This window comes from Notolepis coatsorum (genome assembly GCF_963971535.1).
Source record: "Notolepis coatsorum genome assembly, chromosome: 5".
Classification (NCBI taxonomy): Eukaryota; Metazoa; Chordata; class Actinopteri; order Aulopiformes; family Paralepididae; genus Notolepis; species Notolepis coatsorum.
In genome coordinates, this window is record NC_140169.1 from 105,204,332 (window position 1) to 105,216,833 (window position 12,502).

Genomic DNA, 12,502 nt, shown 5'->3' on the forward strand with positions numbered 1-12,502 from the left:
CACACACACACACACACACACACACACACACACACACACACACACACACACACACACACACACACACAAACACACACACACATACACACTATCTGGCTACTTATTACAATATAGATGGAACTAAATAACAGTCTGGCTACTTATTACAGTGGAGATGAAACTAAATCACACTGTCTGGCTACTTATTACAGTAGATATGGAACTAAATCACACTGTCTGGCTACTTGTGTTGATAGATTTTCTGCTCAGAGCTCAGTCACAGTGTTTACTTATGGAGATCACCGTCAGTGAAACTGCCCCCCCCCCCCCCCACACACACACTTAAATCAGCCCCTCCCCTCTGCATTGTAGTTCTTTCCTATTATTGCGGAAAAACAGCCTTACAAGACATTCTCTCTGCCTTTGTTTACCCGTGGGTGGGTGCAAACAGCGTGGGCCGATCCAAAGGGTTAGCAGAAAAATGACCTCTGTGTCTTTTCTGGGCTACATCATCTCCGAGGGACAGGTGCAGATGGACCCCGCTAAGGTCTCTGTGGTCACTCAGTGGCCCCAACCCTCCTCAGTGAAGCAGCTACAGCGCTTCGCTAATTTTTATCGGCGGTTCATCCGGACTTATCCCCCCTCTGTGCTCTCACCTCCAGTAATTCCGTGTTTCGCTGGTCTCCTGAGGCGGATGCTGCTTTTTGCTACCTCAAATGCTGCTTCGTCTCTGGGCCCGTCTTGACCCAGCCCGATCCCGACCTGCAGTTTGTGGTGGAAGTTGACGCTTCGGATACGGGAGCGGGAGCTGTCCTGTCCCAGTGGTCCCGTGCGGATAATAAGCTCCATCCATGCGCTTTCCTCTCTCGATGTCTATCCCCAGTGGAGAAGAATGATCATGTCGGCAACAGGGAGCTGCTGGCTGTGAAGCTGGCGCTAGAGGAGTGGTATCACTGGCTGGAGGGAGCGGTCTTTCCCTTCATCACTTGGACCGATCATAAGAACCTCGCTTATCTCCAGTCTACCAAGCGTCTCAACTCCCGTCAGGCCCGGTGGGTGTTATTTTTTGGGAGGTTTTGTTTCACATTGTCGTATCGCCCGGGTTTACAGAATGTCAAACCTGATGCTTTGTCCCGTCTCTTCTCGGCGGAGGAGTCCGGTTCCGACCCAGACCCCATTCTGTCGCCCTCCTGCTTTATAGCTGCTATCACCTGGGACATCGACGCACTGTCTCAGATTACGTCATTGATTTCCGGATCGTGGCTCGGGAGGCAGCTTGGCTGGAGATTCCCTGTGTTGTCTTGTTTGTCCAGGGGCTCTCCGCACGGATGAGGGACGAGCTTTCCGTGCGTGAGATCCCGGAGCAGCTGGAAGTGCTCATCAACACGGCCTTTCGTATGGACAACCGACATCGGGAGAGAGAACGGGAGCGTGAAACTACTACCCAGGTACGTGTCCCTTCTCCTCCCGGTGTTGACAGCTTCCTGCATTACACGAGTGGGCCACTGGGTGATGAATCCATGCAGCTTGGGGCGCTGTCACTCTCGGACAAGGAGCGGCGACGCTTCATTGAAGAGAGACGCTGCTTCCAGCACGGCCGCACCGGTCATCGGTTCGGCAGCTGTTGGGACCAGGCCGGCTCGACTCGGCGCCAGTCGGGAAGGGGAGGTGCCCCGCTGGGCCCTGAGAAGGCGCCAGCAGGTGGGCTCACCTCAGCACTACCTACTGACACGCACTTTTTTGGAGGTGGCGGTTAACTGTGGGGGTAGCATTAGGGGAACTAAGGCTCTCATTGACTCAGGGGCGGCGAGCAATTTTATACACTTGGGGTTGGTGAGGGAGTGGGGGATCCCGGTCGAGGAGTTGGGGGTTCCTGTCCCCATCTACGCCCTGGACGGTCAGCCCCTGGGCAGTGGGAGCGTCACTCAACGTACTGTTCCTGTTCACATCTGGGTGGCGGGTGGTGGGTGGGAGTGGGTACAATTGTTTGTTATTGTCTCCCCCTATTCTGTTGTGGTGTTGGGTCATCCCTGGTTGGCTTCTTGCAAACATCATATTAACTGGGTCACGGGCGAACTTTCAACGGAGGACGACGTGAAGTCGGTCTTCGGCGAGAGTTTGCCCATTCCCTCCCTCCCCCCTCTTCTCTTTTGTCTCCTCCTTCTCTCTCCAGGATGGTGGGGAGCGTCGCAGATTCTGTCATACCCTCTAATCCCGATTTGATAGGGGTTCCTAAGATCTATTGGGACCTTGCGGACGTTTTTAGCAAAATGTGTGCTAAAGCACTACCGCCTCATAGATCATACGACTGTCCCATTAATCTCCTACCCGGTACCTCCCCGCCCCGTGGGCGTATGTTCTCTCTCTCACGGCCCGAGACCGTGGCCATGAACACCTACATTGAGGAGGCATTGCTTGCGGGGCACATACGTCCTTCAACATCTCCTGCCGGCGCTGGCTTCTTTTTTGTTGGTAAAAAGGATGGGGGTCAGCGTCCGTGCATTGATTATAGGGGATTGAATGACGTTTCCATCAAGAACCGATATCCATTACCTCTCATGGACACTGCCTTTGAGTGCTTACAGGGGGCGCAGGTCTTTTCTAAACTTGATTTACGTAATGCATACAATCTGGTCAGGATTAGAGAAGGAGACGAGTGGAAGACTGCATTTAATACGCCTAATGGTCACTATGAGTATTTGGTCATGCCCTTTGGTTTGGCTAATGCTCCGGCAGTGTTCCAAGCCCTGGTTAACGACGTGCTGCAAGATTTGATTGGGGTGTCGGTGTTTGTTTACTTAGATGCAGTGATGGGCAAGCTACTTGGAAAATGTAGTAAGCTACACTACAAGTTACTCTCGATTAAATATAGCTCAACTACAATGGAAGCTATCCCCAGAGAAATGTAGCAAGCTACACTACAAGAACATGGCAAAAATAGCTAACTACATCGGCACTACTTTTTTTTTTTTTTTTTACTTCATGATCAGGTTTCCACCAAACAAATAGGCAGGCAAAATTTTTTTCAGTTCGATTGTTTATTATAAAACTGAAACAAGCCCTCCAACTATGCTAATATGTCTATACTACTACAGTATACATGTACTCAGAGTATAACACTCAAGCTTGACACTGCTAGACAAACAAAACTTACTTATCCTTGGCTGCTAGATATGTACCACTCCTGCTGACTTGTTGTACACAATTTGTAAGTTGCTTTGAATGAAAGCGTCAGCTAAATGACCAAATGTATTTAAATATGTAACTCACAAAACATTCCATGGCCCCAAAATCATGTGGGGACCCCCCCCCCGGGGGTCCTGACCCACAGGTTGAGAACCACTGCTCTTTTCCCTCTTAGTGTATGTATTTAATGTTAGTTTGTTTTTTCTTTTCCTCCACCCCCATAATATTGTTCATTTTCTGCCTACAGTTAAACATGATAGCAGCTATCTATTAGTTAAAGCTGTTGACAGAAAGTGCACTAACTTGTGTGCTGTTTGGGAACAGTTGACAATGTTTAATGTAAAGATTTTCATCAGCTCACCTGAATATGTGTTCTCAAGTTAGTGCTGGGTGTGTGGGAAGTTGAGATCAGCTTAGTTTTTGACTGACACAATAAACACCTAAACATTATGTTTTAGGCGTTTTTTCAGTCAAACTCATAACATTTTCCAGATAGGGCCATGGAGAGGCATTGTTGTTATTGACATCATCATGTTCATCGATGCCATCAGCCCTGGAAACATCGAATCCCTCTGCCATTTCGCGCGGACTGGTTCATGTAATCTGTTAAATTGCATTCATTCATTCAGCGGTCTGTTTTGATTTGCACTTCCTGGTTTGCAGAGCTGGAGTCCCGCCATATCCTGCCTCTGATTGGCCTACCCGTAATGTTTTGGCCTAACCTTACCCAATCGTGAGTCGTCATACTCATATCTAAACCAACCAACCAATCATAGTGGGTTTTCTGCAGGGAGTTTTTATTTTTTCACAAATCTTTATGTCTGTTTCTCCGGATAGTAGCGTGTAGCGTTTCCACACGCTACGTCACTACTTTGTTCTAAAAATTGCTGCACTACAGAGAACGCTACTTGGTTCAAAAGTAGCAACGCTACCATCACACTACTGAGAATTGTAGTTAAGCTATGTAACGTTGCTACTTGTAGCTAGCTACTGCCCATCACTGCTTAGATGATATCCTAATTTTTTCTCGCAATATGGTGCAACACCAACTGCACGTTCGAGAGGTGCTAGACCGTCTCCTCAAGCATCAACTATTCGTTAAGGCTGAGAAGTGTGTGTTTCACACTGATACAGTTTCCTTCCTGGGCTTTGTGTTGACGAAGGGTGATCTTCGCATGGATCCAGCCAAGGTGAGTGCATTCTTGGACTGGCCACGGCCTTCGTCGCTCAAGGGGTTACAACATTTTTTGGGCTTTGCACATTTTTACAGGCGCTTTATTCGCAACTTTAGCGCCTTAGACAATCCGTTAACAGCTCTCACTAAGTCCTCTCTCCCTGGCTTTGAATGGTCGCCTAGGGCGGAGTCGGCCTTCTGCGATCTCAAACGTCGGTTTACCTCCGCCCCTGTATTGGTCCGCCACGATGCAGAGGTTCCATTCATTGTGGAGGTGGATGCTTCTGACATCGCGGTGGGGGGGTGCTCTCTCAGAGATGCTTAAAGGATGGGAAAGTGCACCCGTGTGCTATTTTTTTCTCGCCGTCTGTCGCCAGCCGAGCGTAACTACGACGTGGGTAATCGGGAGTTGTTGGCTATCAAGTTGGCACTGAAGGAATGGAGACATTGGTTAGAGGGGGCGGCACATCCTCTCATTGTTTGGACTGATCATAAAAACTTGGCTTACATCCAAGGGGCTAAACGCCTTAATGCTCGCCAGGCCAGGTGGGCGTTATTCTTCACACGATTTCGATTTTCCATCTCCTATAGGCCCGGTTCCAAGAACATCAAACCTGACGCGTTATCGCACCAGTTTGATCTTCCTGGTCGGGAGGAGAAGCCCCATCCCATTATTCCACCGGCCTTGATTTTGGCACCCGTGTCTTGGGGCATAGATAAGGTGGTAAGATCGGCGCTGACACGGGAGCCCGATCCTGGTGGGGGCCCTCTGGGGCGGTCGTATGTGCCCAAGGCGGCACGCTCACGTTTACTGCAGTGGGCACATGCCTCATCCCTCACCAGCCAGGACCCTGGAATTTATCCGTAGGAGGTTCTGGTGGTTGACAGTGGAGGGTGATACGCGTTTCTTTGTGGCGGCCTGTCTGGTGTGCGCGTGCAGTAAGACCTCTCGCCGTGCACCGGCGGGTCTCCTCCGGCCACTTCCTATTCCTAAACGGCCCTGGTCGCACATATCCCTGGACTTTATTTCTGGCCTCCCCCTTTCAGACGGGTTCACCACCATTTTGGTGGTGGTGGACCGGTTCTCTAAGGCGGCCCACTTTATTCCTCTTCCCAAGCTTCCCTCGGCCCGAGAGACGGCTGATCTGGTGATACAGCATGTCTTTCGGGTCCACGGGCTTCCAGTGGATATAGTGTCAGACCGGGGTCCTCAGTTCGCCTCCAGGTTCTGGAAGGTGTTTGCCGCTGGCCTCGGCGCCTCCGTCAGCGTTTCGTCTGGGTTCCATCCGCAGTCGAACGGGCAGACAGAGCGCGTCAATCAGGACCTGGAGGGGGTCTTGAGGTGTTAGGAGGTTGGCCTGGGCTGAGTACGCGCATAATACCCTTCTCTCCTCCTCTACCGGTATGTCTCCCTTTCAGTGTCAATATGGTTTTCAACCTCCTCTGTTTCCCGAGCAGGAGCAGGAGGCGGAGGTGCCCTCGGCCCAGGCACATATGGCTCGCTGCCGCAGGACGTGGAAGCGGGTCCGAACGGCGCTGCAGAAGGTTTCTGTTAGAACCCAGCGGCAGGCTAACTGCAAACGCCGTCCGGCTCCAGTCTACCGTCCTGGGCAGCGGGTTTGGCTTTCCACCCGGGATCTCCCTCTCCGGGTGGAATCCAGGAAGCTGGCTCCTCGCTTCATAGGCCCCTTTAAAGTGGTGCGTCGGGTGAATCCTGTGGCTTACAGGCTACGGCTTCCGAGCTCGATGAGGGTTCATCCGACGTTTCATGTGTCCCTGTTGAAGCCATTCCTCTCATCGCCCTTGGCCCCGCCACTACCTACGGTTCCTCCGCCTCGGTTTATTGGTGGTCAGCCCATTTACACGATGCGGAGGATACTGGGTTGTAGGCGGAGGGGTAGGGGGTTTCAGTTCTTGGTGGATTGGGAGGGGTACGGGATAGAAGAGCGTTCTTGGGTGCCTCAAAGGGACATTTTAGATCCCAGCCTGATCGTTGATTTCCGGCGGCTGAATCCCGAGGCCCCTAGGTGAACGTCTGGTGCCGTTCATCGGGGGAGGGTACTGTTACGCTCTGGTTCGCTGACTGCTGTCTGTGAACCACCCACCATTCTGTAATCTGTCACTTGGCTATTGTCACCTGTCTTCCTTGTCACTTAGTGCTGTCACTTAGTGTATGGGTCCTGATTGGCTGTCACGGGGGTGTGTGTGGAATGTTGGAATGTGGTCGCTACTTAACCCTTTTATCTTTTGTTTGCTCTTCGTCAGGTCTTCATTATAACGTTCGGAGATAACGTGGGCGGGTCCGGTTTCTGGACCACCATTAAGCTTAATTTATATAATCCCTCTTTCTTTCCTGCCACTCGGCAATGTATCCTAGTATTACTCCTTGTGTTCTTTACTATTAAATCAAACCTACTTAAGAGTACACCCTCTCCGTCTCCTTGATTGCATACCACAACTGGAACTCACCTACCTCCATCCTGACACCCGCCACCTTCCGCTTAAGGTGGAATGCCGCAAGTTGGCACCAAAATTCATCGGCCCTTTCCGCGTCAACTGGATCATTAACCGCTCCTCTGTACGTCTCTGGCTCCCACGCTCCCTACGGGTCCATCCAACCTTTCATGTCTCCCGGATCAACCGTGACAGGGACATCTATGGACCTCAGGGGATGTATTCCCAGTGTCAGAAATATTGTGTCTGTTACTAGGCTTGACTAAATTGTAATGAACCAAAGGAGAATATAAATTATTATAATACATTTCCCCCCCCCCCCCCCCATCTTTGACGATGAATAACACCATGCTAACATTGACAAGACCAAATTGCCACTGAGCTCATTCAGCACCTTTTTGAGATCAAGTGTACTAAAAACTAAGCAAATGAATAAAGGGAAGATGATTTACAAGGGCTTTTGTACTGTAGATACAGTACAGAATTTTGCCATCCAGGCAATTTGAAATATGAATATAGAATATAGAATATCAGGCCTATAAATGACCTTATTATGGCCAGGTCATACTGTACATATAGATAGGTCCAAATCTCCTCTTTCCTCCAATGACAGAGTTAAATCTGGATTTAGTACCACCAGGCGCCCGTTACAGGGCAGCAAAAACCATTAATGAAATCTACTGTACAGTTACTTTTGTATAATGTCAATAGCTCCGCCATTTTTCACCAGATTGCGATGCGTTTCTTTAGATGTTCAGAGAAAGACATTAAACATGTCTGTTCTGACAGCAACAGTTCTCCTGGCAGCAGAGCCGGCCGTCCGAGCCCTTGGTGATAATCAACATCATGCCAGACATGTTTAAATGGGGCCTGGGTTAAAAAAGAAAAGCTGTCCTTTAGTCTCACTGATCTCAGCATGTTTTTCTGTCTGTCTGTGACATATCTGACATCATCCTCCCTGCTGTCTGTTAGCAGTTAGTCTTTCTGGTCTCTCTGTGAATCTCTTTCATTCGGAATGCCTGGAGTTTCGCCTGTCTGAGTTTGCCTGCATGAATCTCCGTCTGTCTCTCTCTCTCTTCTCTTGTGTATAGTACTGTATGTCTCTCACTTTCTCTCTCTCTTCCTCTTTCTCTGTTCCTCTGCCCATCTGTCCGTCCAACTGTCTGTGCTGGTTGATCAATAGTCTCTTCATTAGTCAAATGGACGGAGATGAGAGGAAGCCGCAGCAGGGAAGCTGATCAGATAACACTAGTGAGGATGAAGGACAGCAGATCAGAATCAGTGGACATGAATCACAAGGGCAAAGCTAAGTCACAGGGCAAGGCTTGGCTTTTTGGGGACGGGTGAATCCTCAAACTGGGTGAGAAATCATTTGCACTTCAAGTTTCAAGTTTCTTTATTAGTTGTCATACAGAAGTACAGAATACTTTTATACAAAATGCTTCTTTCTATTACGCTCCAGAGACTGTGCTAGACAAAAATAGATAAGTATAAAATAAAATAAGTATAGCAAGTAAAAATTGAAGTCACGTACGTGGACACAAGTGTTCAGTATGTACATATGTACAATGTTCAATGCAGAGTAGAAGTAACTGAGTTACCATACAATATACTATATAGTGCAAAGCAGAAATGGGATGAGGTACAATTTACAGTAAGGTGTAATGAGGTATGGGTTGTAGTGCAAATTCTTTACCAATAAATATAAAGTGTGTTTAGGTGTTCTAAAGTGTGTAAAGTAGGTGCTGCAGTGAGTTGTTTGTTTAAAGTGAGTGTGTGCGTGTGGATGTGTGTGCTGAGAGTGCATTTGATGGTTGTTACGTAGTGTTATTGTTCGTTGAGCATCCTGATGGCCTGGGGATAGAAGCTTCTTCTGAGTCTTTCTGTGCTTGCCATGAGACTCCGGTATCGCTTGCCTGACCGCAGCAGTTCAAAGAGGCAGTTGTTTGAAAAATTGGAAATGAACTGCGCACGCGTGTTTGACATTTACAGTGAGGTATACACTCTGGTTAGTGTTTTTACGGATGTGCAAATGTGTGGAAACACACGCACACATATGGTACATGGTACTGATTTGATTTGATTTGATTTGATTTGATTTGATATTTTTTATTTTCGTGTCTTACATACAGATGTATGCCCAGCCCATATGGGCTTACAAGACACATAACAATAAGTATATAATAATATACTTGACCAATTACTTAACAAATGACATAGACCAAGATGGCCATAAAAAAAGAAAAATACAAGAAAATACAATAAAACGTAATATAACACAAGCTGTACTCAATGTAAATAAACAGAAAAACAGAAAAACAAGGTGAATTCAAATACAATTATATAGGATACAGTGTGTTTTGTCTCAGGTGCCATGCCTTCTCCAAAAATCCTGCAAAACCGAAGATGTCCTCCACAAAAAAACAACTCAACATACAGCTCTCAGACTGCCAAAACAAATCTGGGTTTGCAATTTGAATTTTTTCAAATAAAGCCCTCCTCAAAGTGGTGTACAAAGGGCAATAAAAACAAAATGATATTCATCCTCCACCACTCCCAGATCACACAGAACACACAGCCGCTCCTCCTCACTACAGTAACACATACACTATTGACCTACATAAAAGTTGCATTATACTGTAAATCAGTAGCATGCACGCACGCACACATGCACGCACTCACGCACACACACACACACACACACACACACACACACTCACTCACACACACACACACACACACACACACACACACACACACACACACACACACACACACACACACACACACACACACACACACAGAGCTCAGTCACAGTGTTTACTTATGGATTTATACGTGTTGCATTAGGCCTACATTGTGTTTTTAAGGCAAGGCAAATCTGCACCTATTCTCACTCCATAAAGGAACAACCATCGAGCAAGTCTGTTTTTCTCTTTAGACTATGAGAGAACAGGGGCGGCCGAGTGTCGCAAGTGGGCAAGGCGCTCGCCACTAACGCAGGAGATGCTGGAATCGAGCCCAGCTCTCGCCGTTGCTACCGGCTCGGCCGGTCGTTCATACTACCACAATTGGCAGTGGTAGAGGGTGGGAAAGCCGGTGGGTGGGGATTGCACGTTGTGGACGGCGACTCCTACAGGTCGGTTGGTGCGCCTGTACAGCAAAATCAGGAAGTATCGGGGGCAGCGTGAGCCTCCCGCGCGTTACTCCTCGCCGCTGAGAGATCGCGCTGTGCAGGTGAAAAGATGCGACAGCTGCCTCCTCGTGTACCGGAGGGGACACGCGATGCAAGGCTTGGTCCTCACTGCAGCCGACCAGTGGGAGGCATAGTCTAGCAACGTTCGAGACAGGGGAGGGGACAATTGAAGGGAGAATTGGCGAGGCGAAATTGGGATGGGAGACAAATTTAAAAATAAGGAGATAAAGTGGATAAAAAAAATAAAAGACTATGAGAGAACAGTGAGAGGTACAGACAAAGAGGCATCACAGCACAGGACGTGCCACCGCGCCTTAGTGGTATAACGAGAAGAAATGGTTGCCCCACAGTCTCTACACCAGTCCATCTCTCCTGAGGCTGTCATCCTCGTCTCTCCTGGAACTGAGTCAGTCTGCCTGGTCCACACCCTCTGGTCCCATACCCATAGCCATCCCTGTTTAAATGTCCCATTACAACTGCGTCTACGGCAGACAAATCTCCCTGTTAGCACCAGAATGCTAACCCTATTCCCCCGGCCCATTGATCGATCTGCCCCCAGTAGTTCTATTTCAATCTGAAAGCAAACATAAGCGGCGTGGGGGGGGGGGGGGGGGGGGGGGGCCTGCATATCTCTCTCTCTCTCTCTCTCTCTCTCTCTCTCTCTCTCTCTCTCTCTCTCTCTCTCTCTCTCCCTCTCTCTCTCTCTCTCTCTCTCTCTCTCTCTCTCTCTCTCTCTCCTCTCTCCCTCTCCCTCTCTCCCTCTCTCTCTCTCTCTCTCTCTCTCTCTCTCTCTCTCTCTCTCTCTCTCTCTCTCTCTCTCTCTCTCTCTCTCTCTCTCTCTCTCTCTCTCCCTCTCCCTCTCTCTCTCTCTCTCTCCCTCTCCCTCTCTCTCTCTTCTCTCTCTCTCTCTCTCTCTCTCTCTCTCTCTCTCTCTCTCTCTCTCTCTCTCTCTCTCTCTCTCTCTCTCTCTCTCTCTCTCGTGCTCCTTTTTGCTATTGCTGTCACATCGAAGAATCATCTGTCAGAGCAACGGGGGAATAATAGGAGTTCCCTCTCGGCAGGTCGAAGTGACTGGCTGTTCCTTCCATTACCACCGAGACGTGAGTGAGTGACCCTCCTTGCAGATGGAGGGTGGGGAATATGAATGAACTGATCCCAAAGACAGAGAAAGAGAGAGCGCACTACTCGCCGAGTGCCATGCTGTGATGACAGCAGCATTCCTGCACTACAGGACTACCTCTACCCGTTCCTTGCTTTTGATATTACGCGTGCCAACCTCCACCCGCCCCAAGTACCATGCTTTTGATACGAGACGTCTGTGCCCAGAGCCGTGGCAAGGGGGGGGGGGGTGGGGGTTCGGGGGGGAGCGAGGTCCTGATCACTGGTCACGTGCACATAGCTAAAGGTGGCCAACGGCTCACGCAGCCCTTGATTGACATTGCAAACACCCCCTGGATTGACAAAGCGATATAAACACGTGGCAAAAGGCACAGCACAAGATGTTTGATATAGTCTTTCACCTTTCATGAAACCTGGCTTCACTTGGCAACAAATCTGCCTGCTATTAAAATAATAATGGAACATTTCAAGGTCAAGCAGAGGACGTGTATGTTTTGGTTTTGCTCAAATTCTCCTAAAACCTTATATTTCCATTCGCTTCCTATCATGATTCTGGATACGGTAGAACAATAGGCCCTATATCTCCAGAACTTGGTGTTTCATTTGATATAAATGCACGTCACCGTAGCACTAACATTCTGTGTGTGTGTTCCAGAAGGCATCCCTTCTTCTCTGTATCCACATGCATCTGTGTGTGTGTGTGTGTCGTGTGTGTGTGTGCGTGCTTGCGTGCGTGCGTGGTGCGTGTTGTGTGTGTGTGTGAGAGAGAGAGAGAGAGAGAGAGAGAGAGAGAGAGAGAGAGAGAGAGAGAGAGAGAGAGAGAGAGAGAGAGTGGGTTTCTTCAGAGCAGTTACATAATTTGGCTTAGAGAGAGCCAATTTGCGAATTAAAAGAAATACTGCAGGAGCGAGTCCCTTCAGGGGCCCTGTGCCAAGCGCACACTTCACTCAGCGCCCGCGACGGTTCTGCCTACGCCAACCTCCACCCGACCCGAATACGGTTCCATGCTTTATATGTGAGACACCCCCAACCCAAGTGCGGCTCCGCGCTTTTTGATATAAGACGTCCTTCTCCAATACTCTGATCGGTTTTATCTTCCACAGGGGGCCAACATCATGACATACGTATGTCTGTTCTCTTTTTTGTTTGTTCCATGTCTTGGATGACATCAAAGCTCTTCTCCAAGGGCCGCTAGGAAAACACAAATTTTCACTCCCTGTTGAAATTGCATATGTATGGCATTAGGTTTGTGCGTGCCGGAAATAAAATAAATGTCCACGTGATTTATGTTGTATGATTTTCGCGCCATTGCCGCCACAGGGTTGAACAAAAAGAGGAAATTAGTCATCTGCTATAATAATAGTGTCGCTTTGATAAGAAGGCATTCTCTTTGA

The 12,502-nt window shown here is 48.7% G+C and overlaps 1 protein-coding gene across 1 annotated transcript in view; it reads left to right on the plus strand.

Annotated features, from left to right (window-relative positions):
* Positions 1 to 460: 460 nt before the first annotated feature.
* Positions 461 to 12,502, plus strand: part of LOC311228300 (neurexin-3b-beta-like) — a gene marked incomplete at its 5' end in the record, with an annotated part of 27,956 nt that continues 15,914 nt past the window's right edge. Inside the window, 3 exons of the mRNA XM_084314208.1 lie at positions 461 to 543; positions 642 to 808; positions 863 to 1,026. Coding sequence (XP_084170334.1) covers positions 461 to 543; positions 642 to 808; positions 863 to 1,026 — 414 coding nt within the window. The remainder of the gene's footprint in view (positions 544 to 641; positions 809 to 862; positions 1,027 to 12,502) is intronic.